General features: G+C 53.9%; 1 protein-coding gene across 5 annotated transcripts in view; it reads right to left on the reverse strand.

The window, feature by feature from the left end:
- LOC144947683 (protein strawberry notch homolog 1-like) overlaps positions 1–20,725 on the reverse strand; it is a 117,225-nt gene that overhangs the window by 22,186 nt on the left and 74,314 nt on the right. For 4 of the 5 annotated variants that reach the window (XM_078876959.1, XM_078876958.1, XM_078876957.1 and 1 more), the window contains exons 10-27: positions 20,510–20,643; positions 19,749–19,839; positions 18,606–18,755; positions 17,753–17,888; positions 15,829–15,934; positions 15,110–15,263; positions 14,548–14,724; positions 13,510–13,607; positions 12,224–12,303; positions 10,722–10,778; positions 9,404–9,811; positions 7,921–8,042; positions 6,684–6,815; positions 6,076–6,211; positions 5,136–5,248; positions 3,820–3,891; positions 2,959–3,064; positions 2,361–2,432 (exon numbers count right to left, since the gene is read on the reverse strand). In XM_078876959.1, the coding sequence (XP_078733085.1) occupies positions 2,361–2,432; positions 2,959–3,064; positions 3,820–3,891; positions 5,136–5,248; positions 6,076–6,211; positions 6,684–6,815; positions 7,921–8,042; positions 9,404–9,811; positions 10,722–10,778; positions 12,224–12,303; positions 13,510–13,607; positions 14,548–14,724; positions 15,110–15,263; positions 15,829–15,934; positions 17,753–17,888; positions 18,606–18,755; positions 19,749–19,839; positions 20,510–20,643 (2,344 nt within the window). The remainder of the gene's footprint in view (positions 1–2,360; positions 2,433–2,958; positions 3,065–3,819; positions 3,892–5,135; positions 5,249–6,075; positions 6,212–6,683; positions 6,816–7,920; positions 8,043–9,403; positions 9,812–10,721; positions 10,779–12,223; positions 12,304–13,509; positions 13,608–14,547; positions 14,725–15,109; positions 15,264–15,828; positions 15,935–17,752; positions 17,889–18,605; positions 18,756–19,748; positions 19,840–20,509; positions 20,644–20,725) is intronic. The other variant, XM_078876960.1, reaches the window with a different exon arrangement.

Below are 20,725 nucleotides of genomic sequence, written 5' to 3' on the forward strand. Positions count from 1 at the left end.
CCACAGGGACAGAGTCTCCACTGACTCACCCACAGGGACAGCGTCTCCACTGACTCACCCACAGGGACAGTGTCTCTAGTGACTCACCCACAGGGACAGTGTCTCTACTGACTCACCCACAGGGGACAGCGTCTCCACTGACTCACCCACAGGGACAGCGTCTCTACTGACTCACCCACAGGGACAGCGTCTCCACTGACTCACCCACAGGGGACAGAGTCTCCACTGACTCACCCACAGGGGACAGAGTCTCCACTGACTCACCCACAGGGACAGCGTCTCCACTGACTCACCCACAGGGGACTGCGTCTCCACTGACTCACCCACAGGGACAGCGTCTCTACTGACTCACCCACAGGGGGCAGAGTCTCCACTGACTCACCCACAGGGACAGCGTCTCTACTGACTCACCCACAGGGGGCAGAGTCTCCACTGACTCACCCACAGGGACAGCGTCTCTACTGACTCACCCACAGGGACAGCGTCTCCACTGACTCACCCACAGGGGACAGCATCTCCACTGACTCACCCACAGGGACAGCGTCTCTACTGACTCACCCACAGGGGACAGCGTCTCCACTGACTCACCCACAGGGGACAGTGTCTCCACTGACTCACCCACAGGGGACAGCGTCTCCACTGACTCACCCACAGGGACAGCGTCTCCACTGACTCACCCACAGGGACAGCGTCTCTACTGACTCACCCACAGGGGACAGCGTCTCCACTGACTCACCCACAGGGGACAGCGTCTCCACTGACTCACCCACAGGGACAGCGTCTCCACTGACTCACCCACAGGGACAGCGTCTCCACTGACTCACCCACAGGGGACAGCGTCTCCACTGACTCACCCACAGGGGACAGCGTCTCCACTGACTCACCCACAGGGGACAGCGTCTCCACTGACTCACCCACAGGGACAGCGTCTCCACTGACTCACCCACAGGGACAGCGTCTCTGACTCACCCACAGGGGACAGCGTCTCTACTGACTCACCCACAGGGGACAGCATCTCCACTGACTCACCCACAGGGACAGCGTCTCCACTGACTCACCCACAGGGACAGCGTCTCCACTGACTCACCCACAGGGACAGCGTCTCCACTGACTCACCCACAGGGGACAGCATCTCCACTGACTCACCCACAGGGACAGCATCTCTACTGACTCACCCACAGGGGACAGCGTCTCCACTGACTCACCCACAGGGACAGCGTCTCCACTGACTCACCCACAGGGACAGCGTCTCCACTGACTCACCCACAGGGACAGTGTCTCTACTGACTCACCCACAGGGACAGAGTCTCCACTGACTCACCCACAGGGGAAAGCGTCTCTACCGACTCACCCACAGGGACAGAGTCTCTACTGACTCGACCACAGGGGACAGCGTCTCTACTGACTCACCCACAGGGGACAGCGTCTCTACTGACTCACCCACAGGGACAGAGTCTCCACTGACTCACCCACAGGGACAGCGTCTCCACTGACTCACCCACAGGGACAGAGTCTCCACTGACTCACCCACAGGGACAGCGTCTCCACTGACTCACCCACAGGGACAGTGTCTCTACTGACTCACCCACAGGGACAGAGTCTCCACTGACTCACCCACAGGGACAGTGTCTCTACTGACTCACCCACAGGGGACAGCGTCTCCACTGACTCACCCACAGGGACAGCGTCTCTACTGACTCACCCACAGGGACAGCGTCTCCACTGACTCACCCACAGGGGACAGAGTCTCCACTGACTCACCCACAGGGACAGCGTCTCTACTGACTCACCCACAGGGACAGCGTCTCCACTGACTCACCCACAGGGACAGCGTCTCCACTGACTCACCCACAGGGACAGTGTCTCTACTGACTCACCCACAGGGGACAGAGTCTCCACTGACTCACCCACAGGGACAGCGTCTCTACTGACTCACCCACAGGGACAGCGTCTCCACTGACTCACCCACAGGGACAGCGTCTCTACTGACTCACCCACAGGGGACAGCGTCTCCACTGACTCACCCACAGGGGCAGAGTCTCTACTGACTCACCCAGCGTCTCCACTGACTCACCCACAGGGACAGCGTCTCCACTGACTCACCCAGAGTCTCTACTGACTCACCCACAGGGGAGAAGGACTATACTGAGACATCCAGGAGACATCGTCTCCAATGAGCGCAGGGGGGAGTGCCCCGTGTAAAACCCACAGGAGTTGATGTAGTGAATAAAGAGTGAGCGAGCCAAAAGGAAAGATTGAATGCCATGAGGAGAGAAGAAGCCCAATACTGTGTAATCAACACCGAATCCGAGGTGGAGGACAGGCGGAAGTGATGATCAGGGCATGCGCACGAACCGTACCTTTCTCAATGGAGTAGTTGCCTTTATAATCCTTCGTAATCAGCCCCACTCCCACCAGACCTTGCCTCATATCTGTAACAGCAGCGCATTGCAGTCATGCTCCGAATAGTCACCGCTCATCCGGCCGGTGGCCAGTACCATCTTTGGGAAATTGTGATGACAATCAGAATCGGAGCCTTCATTCGGACGGGAGAAATCCAATAACCGTGAGATCATTTACAATTTCACTGTGCTATTACACAGTGTGCAGCAGAGAGGGCAGTGCAGCCAAAAACACCCAATGTGGTACTGCACTTATACATCCCTCATCTCTGGCACCCTCCCACTGCCTTTCTCCAACCCGCACCGACCAGCGTGGCGAAGTACGGCCAAAATAAACCCCGCCCCCACGGCCCCTACACGGCACGGGGAGGGCCCTCGCTCGGCAGCGGCATGGCAAACAAAAGCCGATCGCCACGCGAAGACGGCACCGACACGTGCGGCGGCACGGGAACTCTCCCCGGGGGGGGGGCACCGCAAGAAAGAGCCCCTCTGGAGGCCGGAGCACCAACGACGGAGGAGGGGGTGGGGGGGAAGGATGGCAGCCGTCGAGACGGACCTTCGAAGAAGTCACCCTCGTAGCTTGCCGGCGGTGGGACCATGTAGTGGAAGTCGATCTGGTTGATGAGCGATTTGAGGACCTTCTCCATGGCCTCCCTGCCGTACTGCACACGTCATGGGGAAACAAAGCGGCCAGCCGATCGGATCGATGGGTCTTCACATCGGAGTTTAACACGTAGACTTTCGCGGCCAATATTATTCATAATCAACGTTTTTGGGTTTAGATCGCGTTATTTATAAATGTGTCGTAACCCTCCACCACCCGACACGGCCAATCAGTAAAAAAGTGTCACGTTGACAAAAGACAAATAGTTCACTGCTTTAGCCCACCGGTGTGTTGAAGCGTGAAACCAAAGGTTGTGGTTTCACGCTGGAGCCCTGCCGTGTACCGAAAACAATGCCCCCCCACGGCAGCCTATAGCACCTGTTGCTGCATGCCTCTCACCTATCTTAAGCATTACACAGCCGGCTCGACCCCCACCAAGCAACGGGGGCGCGACAAACCACTGGGCAAGTTCTGGGTTCTTCTTTCCATTCTTATTCATTAGTGCTGGAGCCACACGCTCATCTTAGAGGTGCCTATTTGACATTATTACATTAGAAAAGCACCCGTTTGAGATTGTTAATTAAATAGTAGCCTCTGTAAAATTACTAACAAATACATTTTCATTCAGGCTGTTAAACTTGACAGTGGCACCTCAACAATTACACACTTCACCTTACCACCCACAAACTTACCATGTCCGTAACTTCTAGAGAGTTTGTCATTTAAATCTGTTTGCGGTTAAATTTTTTGGATTTAAAAAGTGCGCGCGTGTAAGAGCGTGCGTTTAAAATCCCGGGGAAGCTCTCCGCTCACCTTGTTGTCGAAGTTGAATCGGCTCATGTCTCGCGACTCTGTCGCTCGCCGATCTCCGTGCGTCAGCGCTCCCTGCGTGCGTCAACACACAACGATGAGACAAACGTCACCCCGCGTGGATAGACACACGGTCCGGCTTCACCGCTATTCGCGAGCTCCTATTAAGGTCGGCAAGACCAGAGCGGCGGTGGTGCGATTGGCGCCACTCACGTTCAGCCACAAACAATAATAATGTCAACTTGTAAGGGCGCCACTGCCACACAGCATTCGCTCGCTCTCGTAGAGAGAGAGAACAACTCAAAGGGACGAGGATCACAGACGGGGCCGGAGGACAGCCACGCAGGGTGAGCCGCCACCAAGTTCCACAACCAAGCACTGCGGTCCTCTACACATGAAGGCGTTAACGGCCAATCAATGCGCGTTGACACGTGGGTGGAAAGCGGAGCTCCCGGAGAAGGCCCACGTGGACGAACGGGCAAACGCTATTTCTAATACAGATGGAGTCCACATGTCGCTGCGCTGCCTTCACCTGGCGAGCCAGCGCACGGCAACTCCACGACGTCCACATGAAGGGAGTTTCGCAACGTCTGTGCGTCGATCCACCAACAACTTGCTCTGGCACCTTGAGATGTTACCGCATTGGAGACTCCGTAGAAATACGGCGACACCGCGATTCACGCCCTCCCGCTGTACGCACTGTGGTACCTCGCCATGATGTACTCCAGATTCACCAACTTCACCGTGAAGCTCCAATTTGTTTACGTTCCACGGCAAACATTCAGGCGCCAGATGTACCGAGGGGCTCAAGCGTCAGCGTCCCTGACTGGCTATAGTCTCCTTCTCACTTTCTTTTCCCACACATACCATATTTAATCACATTATTTCTTATGGAGGAAAATGTGCTTTGATTTCAGTACTTTCGAATTATGTTCTGGTTTTCAGGAACGCATCCCGGGCGTAAACCGGGGTATTGCCTGTGTTACGTTGTGGCGAAGTTTAATCCGTTTAGTTACAGGTGACTGACACCCTGCTCTAAACGCAGGATCTCTCTGGGTCCTGGCTCCGTGCGTAACTCAATGGGTTCTCTGCTGCTGCTACTGCTGCTGCTACTGCTGCTGCTACTGCTGCTGCTACTGCTGCTGCTACTGCTGCTGCTACTGCTGCTGCTACTGCTGCTGCTACTGCTGCTGCTGCTGCTGCTGCTGCTACTGCTGCTGCTACTGCTGCTGCTACTGCTGCTGCTGCTACTGCTGCTGCTACTGCTGCTGCTGCAGTGGAGGTAGTCGACTAACCTCAGCGTTGTGCGTCGTACTCACCAGGCTTTCCAGTCGCTTGGCCACGATGGAGGCAAACCTCCTCTCCCCGGCGAGCTCCGAGATGAGGAAGAGATACTCCGGAGCCGACACCTGGTTGGAGCGGTGCGTGCGACCTGCAGGCGGCGGCACAATCGACAGGTGTCTATTAATTATGTTTCAAATATCCATAAGAAAAATGTTTACCAGGTAAGGCCCACAGAGCTATTTAGCCCACTGAGCGATAAAGCAGAAGTGACCTGGCTCGACGAAGTGGCTTATCACGTGGAAATTATAGCAGCCAAATACTCTAAACGCGCGTTGATTCTAAATGTGGAGGGCAAAACCGGAGGATCCAGAGAAAAATTCACGCGACCACAGGGGGAACATGCAAACTCCAAATATACAGGCGTCAGGGTCGGGATTGAACCCATGACCTGCTGCATACCAAGCGAGGTAGTTAACATCTCACCACTGCAACGCCCGGTCAACAACAAGGCAAGCGGGACGCGCGGTGTCAGTGAGCGTCGTTCTCCGTAACGTTCCTCCGGATATGGAGGCTCCCAGTTGGCACTCAAAATGTAAAAAGCGCTGTCTCAATTCATCGGGGGGGAGCTCACCTCCACTGTTGGTCTCAAAATCAACTGCGAAAGTTCCACTAGACGATGTGCGCAAGCATCGGCGCAGGAAGAATATTCTCTCCGCTCAGCGGTAATCGTTCAATCGCAGAGGAACAATGGGCCGGAATCGACCCCGGACCTGGGATTCGAACTCGTGTATTTTTGTTGGTCGGTTCAAAGTGCCACCCGGCCAGATTCGTACAATTGCTGCACCGTTTTCGCTACGCCGGACGGTGGAAGGCCTTGACGACACAACTGCGGGCGGATCATTCCGTAACACCAAAAAAAATCGACAACGAAACTCGAAAAACCAAACAAAGTTAAAATGAACATCATCCTCGTACCGAACTGCTGAATGGCGCGGTCAGCGCTCCACGGGAGTTCGAGCGTCATGTGAACGCGCCGCCTCTTGTTCTCGGCTCGCCGGTCGGCCTGCAGGGAGATGCCCGAACTGGCCGCCTCCGAAATGATGGCGACGTGCTGCACACGCACACATGCACACAAAGACAAAGATCCACCGTGTAGCCTTTAACAGACTGCTGGGGCAAGTGCTGTTAGAGTAGCAACTTATAAAGGCCGACACGGCACACCAGGGGGATGGGTGGCCAAGCACCATGACCGGCTTTTGTCTCCCGCAGTGGCAACATTTACATACCGCACCAGATACTCATTTAAGGCTGAGTCGACCTAGGGTAGGCCCAGGACTAGTTAAGAAAATCGTCACTGCTGTTGGTGGCCGTGGGCGGAAATTTAACTCCGGTTGCCGGGTTCGCTCACCATTTCAATCAATTCACAACATTCAAGCACTCGTTTTTTCAATTAATTCGTCTGCCCGTTCACTCATTCATGCATTTGCTCATTAGTTCACTCATGCATTCATTCATTCTTAGTCAGTGACGAGCCCACAGACAACCGCTCCTCCCCCCCCCCCCCTAACTCGACGGTCACGCACCTTCTCGCCGGTCATGAACCGCTGCTTCTCCTTGATGTTGACGATGTCGATGTGGACGCCGGGCTCCGCGCGCGTCTCGTACGCGACCTTGCCGTCCGCCTTCTGCACGATGCGCCCCTTCCTCCCGGTCATCTGGCAGAGCGGACACACACATGCGTTGCCGGTCACTTGGGATTAGGCCACGGTGGCTACGAGATGTTAACCACCTCGCCTGGTATGCAGGAGGTCGTGGGTTCGATCCCGACCCTGATTCCTGCTGCTGTATATTTGGAGTTTGCGTGTTCTCTCTCTCATCATCATCACGGTGGCTACGAGATGTTAACTACCTCGCCTGGTATGCAGGAGGTCGTGGGTTTGATCCGGACCCTGATGGCTGCTGTATATTTGGAGTTTGCGTGTCTCTCTCCCTGTGGTCGCGTGGATTTTTCTACGGGTCCTACGGGATCTTCCCTCGACATTTAGAATCAACAACACGTGTTCAGAGTATTTCACTGCTATAAAGGTCTACACAATAAGCTATCATTTAGTTGCCAGGTCGATTCTGAAAAAGAGCTAATAGCTCAGTGGGCCTTATCTGGTCAAATGTAAAGTTTAGTTTTATAGTTTCATCAATTGCGAGACAAATATTTTATTACATTACTCGTGCGTACGTCATTTAGTGAGGAAAGAGTCTCAATATTGTTTCTCAAAGAGGGTTCAGCACGAGGATGTTTGGCCAAATTCCACCAATGTGTGTTTTGCACGCGTGAGGGTACCTGGAGAAGCATCTACCGCTTGGGCTTGGCCACAATGGCACAAATGCCACGGCAAATCCTTTGAGCGCCGTTTTTTTTTATCCAAGTTGATGGCCGATTATTTTAATCAGTTTTGCCAGCTTACTCTCGGTTAAGTCGCCAACAGCAACATAACTCAATACCAAGGTCGGTTCAACATCACGAGAGTTATCGTGCCAAAGCCGTATACCGGCGGACGGGGCCGCCGCATCACCGCTTTCCACCTCAGAATTCAATCAATCGGTCAGAATTCGATCCAATGCATCGGCGCATAAACGACGAATTCGCTTAAACGGAGGGTTAACGACGAGTACTTTCGGCATAAAACCACCACGTGGCCCGGACCCAAAACACGAACACGGCCAACAAGGCCCCATACACACGCGTTTTTAACTTCTGCCCTCCATCGGAAAGCGTCGATAACGGGCGTGTGCGTGTGAATGTGCGCACGCAGCAACAATAACCTCGGCCACGATGGAAGGCCCTCCCAGCTTCTCAATGAGCTCGTCGAGCGTGTTCAGGGGCAGATCCTTGGTCAGCTCGTCCACCTTCCTCAGCAGATCCTGCTTCATCTCAAACAGCATTCCTACAGGGCGGCAGCAGCAGCAGCGGCAGTTCAATGTTAATGTTCCGTTTAATTGAGGGATTACTGCTGCGTGTTGGTGTGGGTTCTGGGACTGTGTTATTGCTGTTGTTGTTTTTTCTGCCTTGCCTACTTTGGATAGGACTTTAATGTATTAATTCATAATAATAATTTACATTTCCAAGGCGCATTTTATCGAAAGGATTCCAATGCGCTGCTGTGTATGGACAGCAGGAAATAAGACAGAGCCAGCATTAAACAACCAAAACTTCTGGGGAAGAACCATTTTATAGAGGTGAGTTTTCAGGGAGGATTTATTCTTTTTTACTTCGTGACTTCCTCACCATTTTTGCTGTTTTGCTCATTGTGAAAAAATAGCTTCAATGCTCATTGCGTTTGCTCCTGCAGTCTAAACAAAGACTGATTGAGACGGGCAGCAGCGGCAGCATCAGCACGCGGGCAGCACTAGGGGGCGGCATGACTCGCACGCTTGCAGTGGCCCTCTCTCGCGGGGGGCCTGAGGCACGGGGGGCAGGGATACAAAACGGCCGGGGTAAGCCCGAGCCAAAAGCCGTCGTCCTAGTAGCAGCAGCAGCGGCGACGGCTTTTGGCCGGCCATCAAACAAAGAAGGTGGTCACTGCATCACGGGGCGTTTTCACGTGCGCTGTTTCTGCGGCCGTTCGGAACACAATTCCTTCCGATATCAGGAAGCCACTGGAGCAATGCACTTTTAAGTCATCTAGATTGAAAAGTATTTCTTTAGAACTGCTAATTTGTGTTTAGTTTGTTGTCCTTCCCGTGCACCTCCGAGAAGCGCGGTTGGCAATACGTATGGTGGTACATTCGGATTGTTTTTTCAACGCAGCAGGGAATACTGCGCGATAACTGCAGCTACCACAAGATACACGTGACACATTTACGGATGGGATAAGGGATTCGTTGTGATCTACCCCTTCCCCATGGTTAACTGTGTACCGTGGACCCTACCCCACACTGCAATGGCCACCGTAGTTTTTCAGCCAATGATCAATCACGATGTTTCTTCATATTTTACGGCATAATTCACAAGGCCTGTAGGGGGCAAGCAGTGTTTGCGAACTTCTATTAAGGCTGGAACACCACTCGATGGGGCAGTGTGGCCTGCACTATGGGGATGCCCTCAGCTGCCTTTGTCTCTCCAGCGGTAGCCCGGTTGGTTACGTACGATGCGAAAGTAGTAAAAAAAACACAATTTTTTCAGAACTACGTTTTGTCTTTAGTTTGCCGTCCTTCCCCCCGCACCGCCGATTATCACGGTTGGCTACGTACGGTGCGAAACAAGTTCAACACACAGTACGTACATATGCCCTGTGCCCCGTCTCACCCGAGTAGTCAATGGGGACGGCAGCCGCGGACGTCATGGCTCGCGCGGGGTCTTCCGGCGTGATAATGATGACGTCGTCGTCATCGTCGTCCTCCTCCTCCACCTTGATGGTCCGCCCCCCGTTCTCCTGCTGCGCCGTACGGAACGCGTTCATCATGGCCGCCGCCGCGGACGTCGCCGAGCCGTACGGCGGCATCGTCAGCATGGGCGGCGGAGCGCCCAGCGGCGGCAGCGGAGACGCGGCGGCGCCACCATCGTCGCTCTCGCCCTCGCTGCGGAACTCCAGGCCGCTGTCGTCGCTGTCCCGGGCCTGCGGGCAGCCCAGCAGGGCCGCCATGGCCGGCGTGACGGTGGTGGCCGAGGCGCCCTCCTTCAGCCGCGCCAGCTTCCCCTTCCTGCCGCACCGCTCTGATTGGTGCAGCCGGGAGGGGGGGGGAGGGGCGGACAAGGCAAAAACCAGCCGTTTGTGGTGCGCCCCGGAGTGTGATGTGCGCGCGTCTCGGAGAGGAGATTGTTTAGCCCCGGGAAGTCGGCTGACCCTGTGCGGCACAACGTGAGCGCAAGCAGCACCGGCTCGCGAGTGGGCATTAGTCGGACGATTCGATTTTTCCAATTGGGTAAATTTGCAAATCGCTTTTCAAATGTGGACCGTGAAGCTGGTTCACGCGGCCTTTTAACGTCACGCAATCTCGAACGTCCACCGCGAAGCGAACGGAACATATTTCACAATTAATACGCCCGCAATATTAACCAGGGCGGGCCGGGGGCTTGAACACCAAACCCCTACAACAAACGGCAATCACGCCACCGCTCAGCTATGTCATCGCCCCCGTAGTCTGAGACGGTGGGTCTATTATGTTTATGAATCGTATTGGAGCGTGCGTTCGATCCCTCAGCCCCCCTTTTAAAAACGGCTGTCGCCCCGACATCCTCCTGAAGGAAAGAAAACCCCCCCCCCCCGCCACACAAGTCGGCGCTCAGCGCGGCGACGACGAAGATGTCGACGACGCCACCCGTCTAGCGGCACACACACACACACAGACGTGAAGACAGAACAGAGGCGAGAGAGGGGCTTGCTCTTTTCTTTTTTTAACTACTCACAACTATTTTCACGTTGTCCGATTAGTCTGGTCATCGATAACCCTGTTGAGTCGTCGATGGACTTAAAGGATTGAATATCTCGGGTCTACACAGTGAAGCAGGCAGGCCTGGCGACGTGCTTGATCGGCCAAGGGGCTTTAAGGAGGTGACGTCATCGCGTTTCTGCCTCTGGCCGGCACAGTCTTCACTGTGCGGTGTCTTGGGGGTCACTCCTCACCATTGAGCCGTCTTCTTTTCATGTCTGCCTTGCTGCACGCATCTGCACACTCCTGTCCTAAGAAAATAAGCAGTAAGAATCCCTCCCCTTTCCAAAGCCGCATCCTCGACACGTGTTCACATTTAAATGCTTTAGAAAAATTGAAACCGCATCGGATGCCTTCACAGGAGCAGCCACGGAGCGGCGTAATGGTCAGCTCCCCACCACAGGACTTGCGAATCAGAGGTCGCCGGTTTGATTCCTTCTTCCGGCTCGGCAGTGAAACGACGGTGCAAGGTTCTAAAATCCCCCCCTCCCCTCCCAAGGCCCCTGCCGCCTTGTTCCACCGGGCAATATAAATCACTACGGCACAGGTAGAGACGTGTGCGGTGGTGAGGGCGCAGAAATGTGGGGGCAAGAGCGTGGGTAGGGCCCACCTCTTCCAACATGTCTGGTCAACGTGGAAGAGGAGACCAAAGACCGTCTCGAATTCGTTCAAGTTAAGTCCCCCCTTCCGCGAGCAGCGGCGTGAGCAAAGCAATCGGCGGGGGCTGTGGCCTTTAACCTTTTGAAAGCCTTCACCAAGGGCCCGGTCCCAAACGGTGGTACGGATTTTGGCGGGTGCGTGGCCTTTGCCATGTGCTTCCTGTGCAGCAGGGAAACCTCAAAACAAACCTCTTCCCCCGTGTATGTAGTTCGTTTGTAGGTTCTCTCAGCTTCACCGAACATAAGACTCACCTCCGTTTTTGTTTTCGAGAATGATACCGCATTATATTTTAAGTGGACGTCTATTCATATGGATCAATTATGAGACATGGTTCAAATGCAGTTGGGTAAAATATTAAATATATTATTAAACAAACTATCTTATGCCCTCTTTAAGCAAGTGTTCATCCCTCAATGGTCCCTATAATAGGTGCGACTTTGAATTTTTTTTATTCCATTCCCACTGCAAAGACTGCCACGTAACATATACTGGTAATAATTTGGTTAACAAAAAATCTGTCCTGTATAATAATTTCTTTCAGAGGAATGTGGAATTTCCACAACTGGTTCAGGGCTACCGACAAAGATTTGTGTCTTTTCCACCCATATTGGCTGCGATGTCGTTATAGCAACCTGATTTATACGTGATTTTATATTCCAGTCACGGTTTGCCTTGGCCCATCATCATCATTTCGCCAAGGTGAGTAAAATGGTGTACCACTTTTCAGAGTCAACAGTGGTAGTCTTACAGTCAAGACTGATCCATAACTGAAGCAATGGGCAATTTCCACCACTGGCTCAGGAAACACCACTTGGTCCACTCAGCCAGAAATAAATACCTCTTCCAGCAAGTCAACAAAAGCACCGGTGGTGGTGGTGGTGCTGGTGCCGACCATGCACCACCACCTCTCGCGTGTGACGCTGGTCCTGACGGCACTGATCCAGCTGTCAAATCAACGGCGTTGGCAAATGTCTCGGTGGCCCTGCGGTGCGTGGTGGGTGCGACGGCGCGTGTCACACTGCGTCAGGGGTCTTACTTATTATCCTCTTGGGTGCGGCTCGTACTCGGGCTTTTCCGCTCGGGAAATTCTTCTTGATCAGAGCCTTGAGGACTCCACTGCCGCGAAAGGAAGCAAAAGCACACGGTGCCGTTTAGAGGAGACCGAGGTGTCTCGCGCGTGGTCGCTGGTGACCAGGCCGAGACCGTTCATTCTTTTCATTTGAGACTCCCTCCCCCCACCTCCCCCCACATTCAACCCCCGTCTGGAGCCCCCTGTAGGCCTGGCATTCCCTGCCGCTGGTTATCGATGTAAACTGTACAGCACGCGCACACACACACCGCCTTCAAAAATCCAATATTAAATCAACTTCAAGATAGTATTCAGCATCCTCAAGATCCGGCATAGACTCGTACACATGCCTGTCACTTCCCGGCCATCTGACTTCTACTCTTTTTAAACACTCGGTGCTAGAAAAAACAAGGCTATCTGTGAAAACCCTCAATAAACATTGGGACAACGGCGGGAATAATTTAATTTGATTACAATAATACTTATTTTAATATTTTTTCAATTGAATTCTTACGTTCTTTCTGTACCTACACAGATATCGTCAGAGACGTCCCTATAGACGATCAAAGAAGGCAAATGGGATTGGGCATGACACGTGGGCAGGACGCGACGATATCCATCAGACGAGGCTGCTGGTGGTCGAATTTTTTATATCATTAGGAATTTTCATCATTGCTGTGGCTACGCTGCTGCACACAGCTGCCTCGAGTCATCCAGCACCGTGGTTATTCATTATTATCATTAGCAACTGCTTTGTGTTTAGTTTTGTTGTCCTTCCCCCGCACCTCCAATTAGCGTGGTTGTCTACGTAGGGTGCGAAGGAAGTACAACAAACATATTGATGGTAGCATCACTGGACCATGAAAGACGGCGAAGAGATGGGGGGGGCGCATTCGTCCAGCAATGGATCGACAATGGCTGACGCTGATGATGCGTGTCGGACATTAAATCACTTTACAGACGTTGTGGACTTTGAGCACGATCTTTAATTCGGTACGAATTGGCTGCCGCTGTCGGCACGGGCATTGGAGTGGTCTACGATTCTGACGACTGTGAGGAAGAGAAGACCTGAAGAGCACACGGTGGGGGGAGGCTGTCACAACAGATGTCGGAGGCCGCTGCGTGTCTACTGTGCAGCAGCTTCTGTGGGATCTGGCAGAGGGGGAGAGGGTGTGGAATCCACGGCTTCGGTCGTACCGAAGCCTCGATCTTGTCGACACGTTAAACCGACGGTGAAGGTTGCGAGTTCTTACCCAGCTGCCGAAACGAACTTGTCGATCGTCCCATTTCCGAGCTCCAACTCCTCCCGGGTGCGTGCCTCGCCGGTCGACTGCAGTCCGATCACCACGCACTGTCGTCGCGCACACGCAGCACGCGACAACGTCAACATCGGGAAGCGCCATCAAGGGACAACTGTGCCAGGCTAGGTACGCTTTGGGGCTCGCAGGTGGAGTGGGGAATGCTCGCAAGCACGAGGTCAATGGGTTAACTGGCTGAGATGACTGGCAGATCGAGAGGACCTGCTCCAAAATATAGCAATGTGCCGTGTCTGGAGTTCGATTCCCGCTCACGGCCAACACCAGTGACGATCATCTGAACCGGTCCTGGGCCTCCCCTAGGTCTACTCAGCCTCAAATGAGTACCTGGTGCGATGTGTTCACGTCGCAACGAGGGAGACAAAGGCGGTCAGGCGTGGTGTTGGCCACCCCACCCCCTCGTGTGCCGTGCCTGCCTTCGTAGGTGTTCACTAACAGCACTTGCCCCAAAAGTCTGTTAAGGCTATACGGGAGATCGTTGTCTTTCTTCAAGTGAAAGTTGTTCGTCCGGTTATCTAAATATATAAAAGGGAAATTTGTGAATATGTGTGTCTGTTCTAAATGTTTAGCATACTTCCCAACATGCAACAAACTTTAAATTTGGCATGTGGGTAGCTTCCAGACTTACACAATGCAAAAAGTATAAAAATAGATTTTGTATTTTTTTTTGGGGGGGGGGGGGGCGCAATAATGTATATATTTTGCACGGCAAGTGAGCGGTGACGTCACATCTGTGATGTCACCCGCATGCAGCAGCGTCACGGAGTATGCCTGCTGACGTCACGCACCCCCCCACCCCAACCCTCCGCGTAGGCCGTGTATTAATCCAAGACAAGAATCAAAGTCTTGGGCGAAGCCGGGTAATATAAAGCTAGTGTACAATATAAATTCTCAACACAACAATCCCCCGCCCGGGTGTACAAAGCGCTGTTGGGCCAAGTGCTTTTTAAGCGAGCGCTTAACCACGTGGCTCACCTTGCCCTGCTTGAGCGCCTCATGCGCCAGGGTGACCGCTTGCTGAACTTTGCCCGCGATGCACATGTACTTGAAGAACCGCTGGTGCGACGACCAGAACTGACCCCACAGCGACTTGCGCGACACGTCCGGGCACACGCTGGCCGCGCGGTCAAACTTGTCCATCATCTCCAGCCACTGCAAGGCAAAGACAAACAACTTTAACACGTAGGCCTTCGCGACCAATATTATTAATAATGAAGGTTTTTGGGTTAGATCATGTAAATTAAAAAAATATATTTATATTATGAAAGACAAAGAACCTCCGTATTGCCTTTACAGACTGTTGGGGCAAGTGCTGCGAGTGAGTGCCTATGAAGGCCGGCACAGCACACGAGGGGGTGCTGGGTTGCCAGCACAACGCTCGGCCGCCTTTGTCTTTCTAGTGCTGATGTTTACACACCACACCAGGTACTCATTTGAGGTTGAGTCGACCGTACTCGGTTTCCCGTGCCTCAATCGACAGCTTCTGTGCGAGACGGGCTGGCCAGGGAGTGTTGCCGCCGTGCGCTCTCTCACTCACCAGCTTGACCGCGCGGTCGTACACGTTGCGGAACTGCTCCGGCAGTGGAATCTCCACCACGCGGAAGGTGACGCCGTGGAAGCTGAGCTGACGGGCGATGTACATCCCGCTCAGCTTCATGTCCATCGCCACGATCTCCATCCCGCCGACGCCCCTGACACGGCCCAACACGAAGGTTATCAACACGGGCGCGCACGCACGCATGCGGAGATGCTGGCGCAGCTATCGAGCAAAGTGCGCAGGCGGTGCAGCTGCAACGGAGCCCACAGGCCAGAAGGGACGGGGGGGGGGTGCGGAAAGAGGAACAGGGAGCCCCCCCCCGAATCCATTCATTACACAGGGCCCATGCCAACAACGCTACTCTACTGGGGTCAAGTGTTGTTGGCGAGCACGTATTATTAAGGCCAGTACAACACCCATGAGGAGGCCGTGGGTGTGGTCACCAACACTCCTGACAGCTCCCCGGTGCTGATGTTCACACACACCATGGGAGGTACTCATTTAAGGCTCAGTCAACCTAGAGGTGGGCTGTACATTGCTCGTTTCGGCAGGAACACCTTTTGACCTTTAAAACAGCTCGCTTAATATTCCAAATGGCAAAAACTAGCAGACCGAATGCCAGATTGTATTCTTTGTGTGGCTGAGTGACAGACAGCTTTCATTCCCTACCTGCCCGCAATGTCTTGCTGCAAATAATACAAATATAATAACGAGCTCACCTCCTCTCAATCGACTGCAGGAACTCGTCAAAGGTGTTGAAGGGAGTGTCCTTCCCCCAGATTCCGAGGCGGCTCATGTACGCCATGTTCTTCGGCTCGGATGCACCTAGCGGAAGAAACGGACGCACGCACACTTAATATCACACTCGCACCTTCCCACACTTGCGTTCCATTCCACTTCTGCTGCAGCTGCATTTAATTCTGCCTCCCCCCCCCCACCCCGTCTCCCAAATAATCCAGCTGTGCGGTGATGCGCACAGGTTCCGGAAACGTAACTCCACTGACTGGTCGAGTTTATTAGACTGCGAAATGTAATTTAAATAAAAAGCCAGCCTCCATGTATCACGATCCTCTCTGCAGTCTGGGCAACGGCTACAGCATAGCCGAGGCCCAGCTCTCCTCTCTCAAGTCTGCCTATCGCTGCACGTGGTGCTGTGTCCCTGGCTAAGACTGCCCAGTCTTCTTCTTCTTCAGGTGCAAGATGGAGATGACGCTCTTGGAGAATTTCTTTGTTGAAGGTGCCAATTATTCAAGTTTGCTTCTGGGGTCTTAAGATATTTTTTTCCCCCAAAGGCTCTATCAGTGTGCTCCATTGGCTGGGCTTGGGTTGGCAGCGCGATGTCATCCGCATACGTGAACTTGCGGGAGGAGGATGTCGCCGGAATGGCGATATCCTCCTCCCGCAGCTTCACCAAGATGGACAGTGAACAATCGGTAACTCGGCATTTCTCAGTGGGGTGGGTCTCCAAGGTTGAACGTGTGGCTACAGGACTGGGGGTGTGGCTTGCAGGGCAGGGGGTGTGACCACAGGGCGGGGGGTGGTGGCTTATGGACTGGGGGTGGGGCCACACGACAGGGAGGCCCAGCCACAGAAAAGGGTGGCGCTATGGGATAAGGGGATGGTCTACGGGGCAGTGGGAGGGGCTCAAAGTCAAGGGGAGGGGCTACATGGAATGGGGAGGAGCTCCAGGACAGCAGGGCAGAGCTAAACACCATCAATGATGCTGCCGGGAGATGCGAATTCTGAGTCAACGCTTGCACATGAAACCTTAACTTTTCAATAAAGCAACTGCTAATTATACATGGGAGACGTCTGTTTCCTTGCTGAAACAATAGAACATCTCAGTCTATTAGCCAGCAGTGTTTGTTCGAACAAGGTTTTGACATCCGAGTCTCTTCAGCAGGGTGTGGTCCACCGAGTGATTGCCACTGGTGTTAGAGGCAAAAGCCATCCTCAAACACCACGGGGCCCGAACTCGGTGTCTGGGAGAGCTACAAAACAAACACAATGGGCGCACAAAAACAGCAGCAGGCTGCAAGACTCTGTGTTGACCGATGTGAATTTTATGAACAGAGGACTTCGCCGAAATAATTCCACTGTACGTTTCGGCCGTCATAATGCAGCAAGCGAGACACGCACGGTTTCACTGTCGTTGGGGACTCGTCGATACGCTCCGGCCGGTCTACTCGGAGGGAGGGGTGTTCGTGACAGCGGTGTGCAGCTGGATGCGTCACCCCGACGTGACGATGGCCCAGCGGCCGAACGAGCGAAGACAAAGAGGACGAGGAGGGCAGATCCTTCCTCGTCCGCGGAGTGCCCGTGAACACGACGACTCGGGGCAGGAATGAGGAATAAGAGAGGACCAGGAAGGCAGACTCCACATCGGCGGGGAAACGCCTGGAAGACTAATAATTTGGGAAAAGCTCAGCAACGAAAACCATCCTCTCCCCCCTTCCTTAGACATATTCTGTCAATGCGAGAAGGCCAGCGAGCCGAGTAACCTATTCTGACGGGACCTGGCCCCAGGTTTTTCGCACGCAAGTAGCTTGTGCGTTTCCCTCCCCGACGTTCGCGTTCTGCATTTGGCTCTTGAATAATAATATGTAAAAAAAGTAGTAGATGCGGTAGCGGCGCCGCGGTCACCTGTGGCGCTGGCGTAGACGACGCGGGCGTGCGGCAGCTTGTTCTGCAGGTCCAGCACGGCCTTGCCCGTCTTGGTGGGCTTGGCGGCTCCCACAGGGCACAGGTTCTTCGCCTTGTGGCACTCGTCGAACACCACCTGCGGGCCGGCTCGGTCAAGGAATCCAGGGGGGAGCACGGCGAGAAACGGGGTGGCCGCGCACGGCTGTGGGGGGGCTGGGGCCGAGCGCCGCTGAAGCGCGACTGCCTCCCGTGCCGCGGGGGGATTTAACCCCGAGCGAAAGCAACGGGGAAATGAGCGGCCTCGCGAGTTTTTTGCGGGCGAGGAGAGCAGGGGGGGAATTTTTTTCGCTGGTGTAGGTAGAAAGTGAGCACACTGTTGTGCATTTAAGACAGTAGTGTGCATAATACAGGGGGGTATTTAACTAAAATGAAAACAAATATTTTATTTACCAGGTAAGGCCCACTGAGCTATATAGCTCTTTATCAAAAGCGACCTGGCCACAAATGATAGCCCAATGAAGCGGCTTATTACGTGGACATTTAGAACAGCTAAATACTATAAAAGGCGTGTCGGTAAACGCTGGTAACACCACGCGACGACTGAATTTATTACACCGTGTCGGGTCGCGGAGGGTTTTTTTGTTCACGACACAAATTTGGCCAGATCGTCACGCGGCCCAAACCCGAAAAGAAACCAAATTAATTCCACCGAACACCGCCCCAGACACGCAGAAGTAGACGTGTGGGGGGAGGGAGGGAGGAGGGGTTTCACCGTAGTGTGTGGGGGGGGGGGTCTCTCTTGCGGCATGCGCTCGCAAGTCGCGCGACGGGACCTCAGCGGCAAAGAGGATACGACTCCGTCGAACTCGGGCCCGCACCAGTCCAGCACCTGCTTGATGCGCGTGCGCATGGTGCCCGTAGCGAAGCTCTCGCCGATGAGCGCCGAGTACGTGGCGAAGAGGACGCCCTCCCGCATCCGCCGATCCGTGCTGCCGTACTTAATCTGTGCAGCGAGGAGGAGGAGGAGGCCGTCAACGGTCGGGAAAAAAAAACGTACTGGCGCGGCGTAAAGACGCTCGTTCAGCCTCCTATGACACAAGGTCTGTAGCGTCACATCGATAAGGACACTTAAAACTGGCAGTTTCACTTGTGTGGGGTTTTTTTGTCGTATTTAGCCCTTTGTCAATCCACGGCTGGATGAAAGACTCTCCCATACCGTGACGGTCATCAAGATGGTTTAACCATACTTCGCCACAGTGCTCAGTTAGGTTTGGTGAAGCACCGGGAAACACCAATGCAGAAGAATAGAAGTATTAAATGACAATGCCGTTTTACTGCACTGCCAACCACAGCTGCCCCTCAGCGTTAATCCTGCCGAGCTTCTGGGATACGAACCGATCGGGCAAATTCGGGGTGAACTAGTCACAGGCCCTCTTAATCAGAATCCAAATATATATTTATACTGGAGGAATCCGACGAGCTATAAGGGGTGGGTCAGAATGTTACAACAGACAGTACAAAACACGATAGGAGTGCAAAGTATAGGAAAGGTAAAACTGAGCTATTAGCTTCTTTCTCAGAAGTCACCTGGCGAAAAATTGATAGCTCAACGAAGTGGCTTATTGCGTGGAAATTTATAGTGGCCAAATAATGTAAATAATCTAAGTTACAGCAACAAGCATTAGCAAAACAACAATTGAAGTGAAAACTATAGGAAAGGTAAGAAAATCACTAAAACTAAATTTCGGTTACTCGTCACCGTGCCACACTTCTGCACAGGTTTGTCGCGATTATCCCGCATAGCTCTCCCAAGTATTTTCGGGCCTTTCCGCGCCACAGCAGATGTCCGACGTTTCACTCGGGGCGTTTCTTCGGTCTGTCGCGGCAACTTAATTGGGTTTTCCCCGAAGAATCTCCCGAGGCGTGGCTCGAAACGTCGGACGACGCGAACCACACGCGGGGCGGGAGGGCCGAGTGCGCGGTGGTCACGACGCACCTTGTTGAGGCTGTGCACGGGGATGCTTCGAGCTCCGATGTCGTTCAGATCTCTCTCGGCGTCGTACTTGAGGTCGTTGGAGACGCTGAACCTGCACGCACAATGCGGGGGCCGATCCCGTAACTCCCTCCCCTCTGGTAGAACCGACGGCGATGACTTGGCGAGCGTTTGGAGGCGTATGGCTAACGAGTGCGTTGATCTGGAGTGGGTCCGCGCGTGCGTTGGTGTGTACGAGTGTGTTGTGGGGGGGGAGCGGTGGTGCAGTGGTTAGCACGCGGTAATATGAACCCGGCAATCAAGAGTTTGATTCCCGCTCATGGCCAACACAAATGATGGATTATCTGAACCGGTCCTGGGCCTCCGCAAGGTGGACTCCGCATCAAACGAGTACCTGGTGCGGTATATAAACATCGCCACTAGGGAGACAAAGGCGGCCGGGCGTGGTGCTGGCCACCCACCCCCTCGTGTGCCATGCCAGCCTTCATACATGTTCGTGAACAGCACTTGCCCCAACAGTCTGTTAATGCTATACGGGGGATCTTCGTCTTGTTTACTAGTGTGTTAGCATGTAGTCACAAGTTTGCGAGTGTGTGTGAGCACACGAGCTCGTGAATGTGCGAGGCTGCGCACACACACGCGTGTGTGTGCGTGTGCACCCCAGGTGCACTTTGAAGCCTCAAAGTGCACCTGGCCTGGCACAGCAGCTTTGGTAACATCACCACCACTTAGTGGCGAATGGCAGCTGTCGTTGTTGCACGCACCACAGCGCTTTCTTCCGCCCGCAGCAGTAGTTTTCCAGGATGATTCCAGCGACGGTGCGGCCTTTACCAACTCCGGCTCCGTCTCCGATCAGGAAGCCCGCACGCTGCCCATTGGGAAGGACGCTCTCATGCCGCTGAAAACAACGCACAGACAGGGACACGCGGACGGACACGTCACCTGCGTGGCATCGCAGGGGCGAAGCAGAGAAACAGACG

The sequence above is a fragment of the Lampetra fluviatilis genome, chromosome 46 (genome assembly GCF_964198595.1).
Source record: "Lampetra fluviatilis chromosome 46, kcLamFluv1.1, whole genome shotgun sequence".
In the NCBI taxonomy this organism is placed as follows: Eukaryota; Metazoa; Chordata; class Hyperoartia; order Petromyzontiformes; family Petromyzontidae; genus Lampetra; species Lampetra fluviatilis.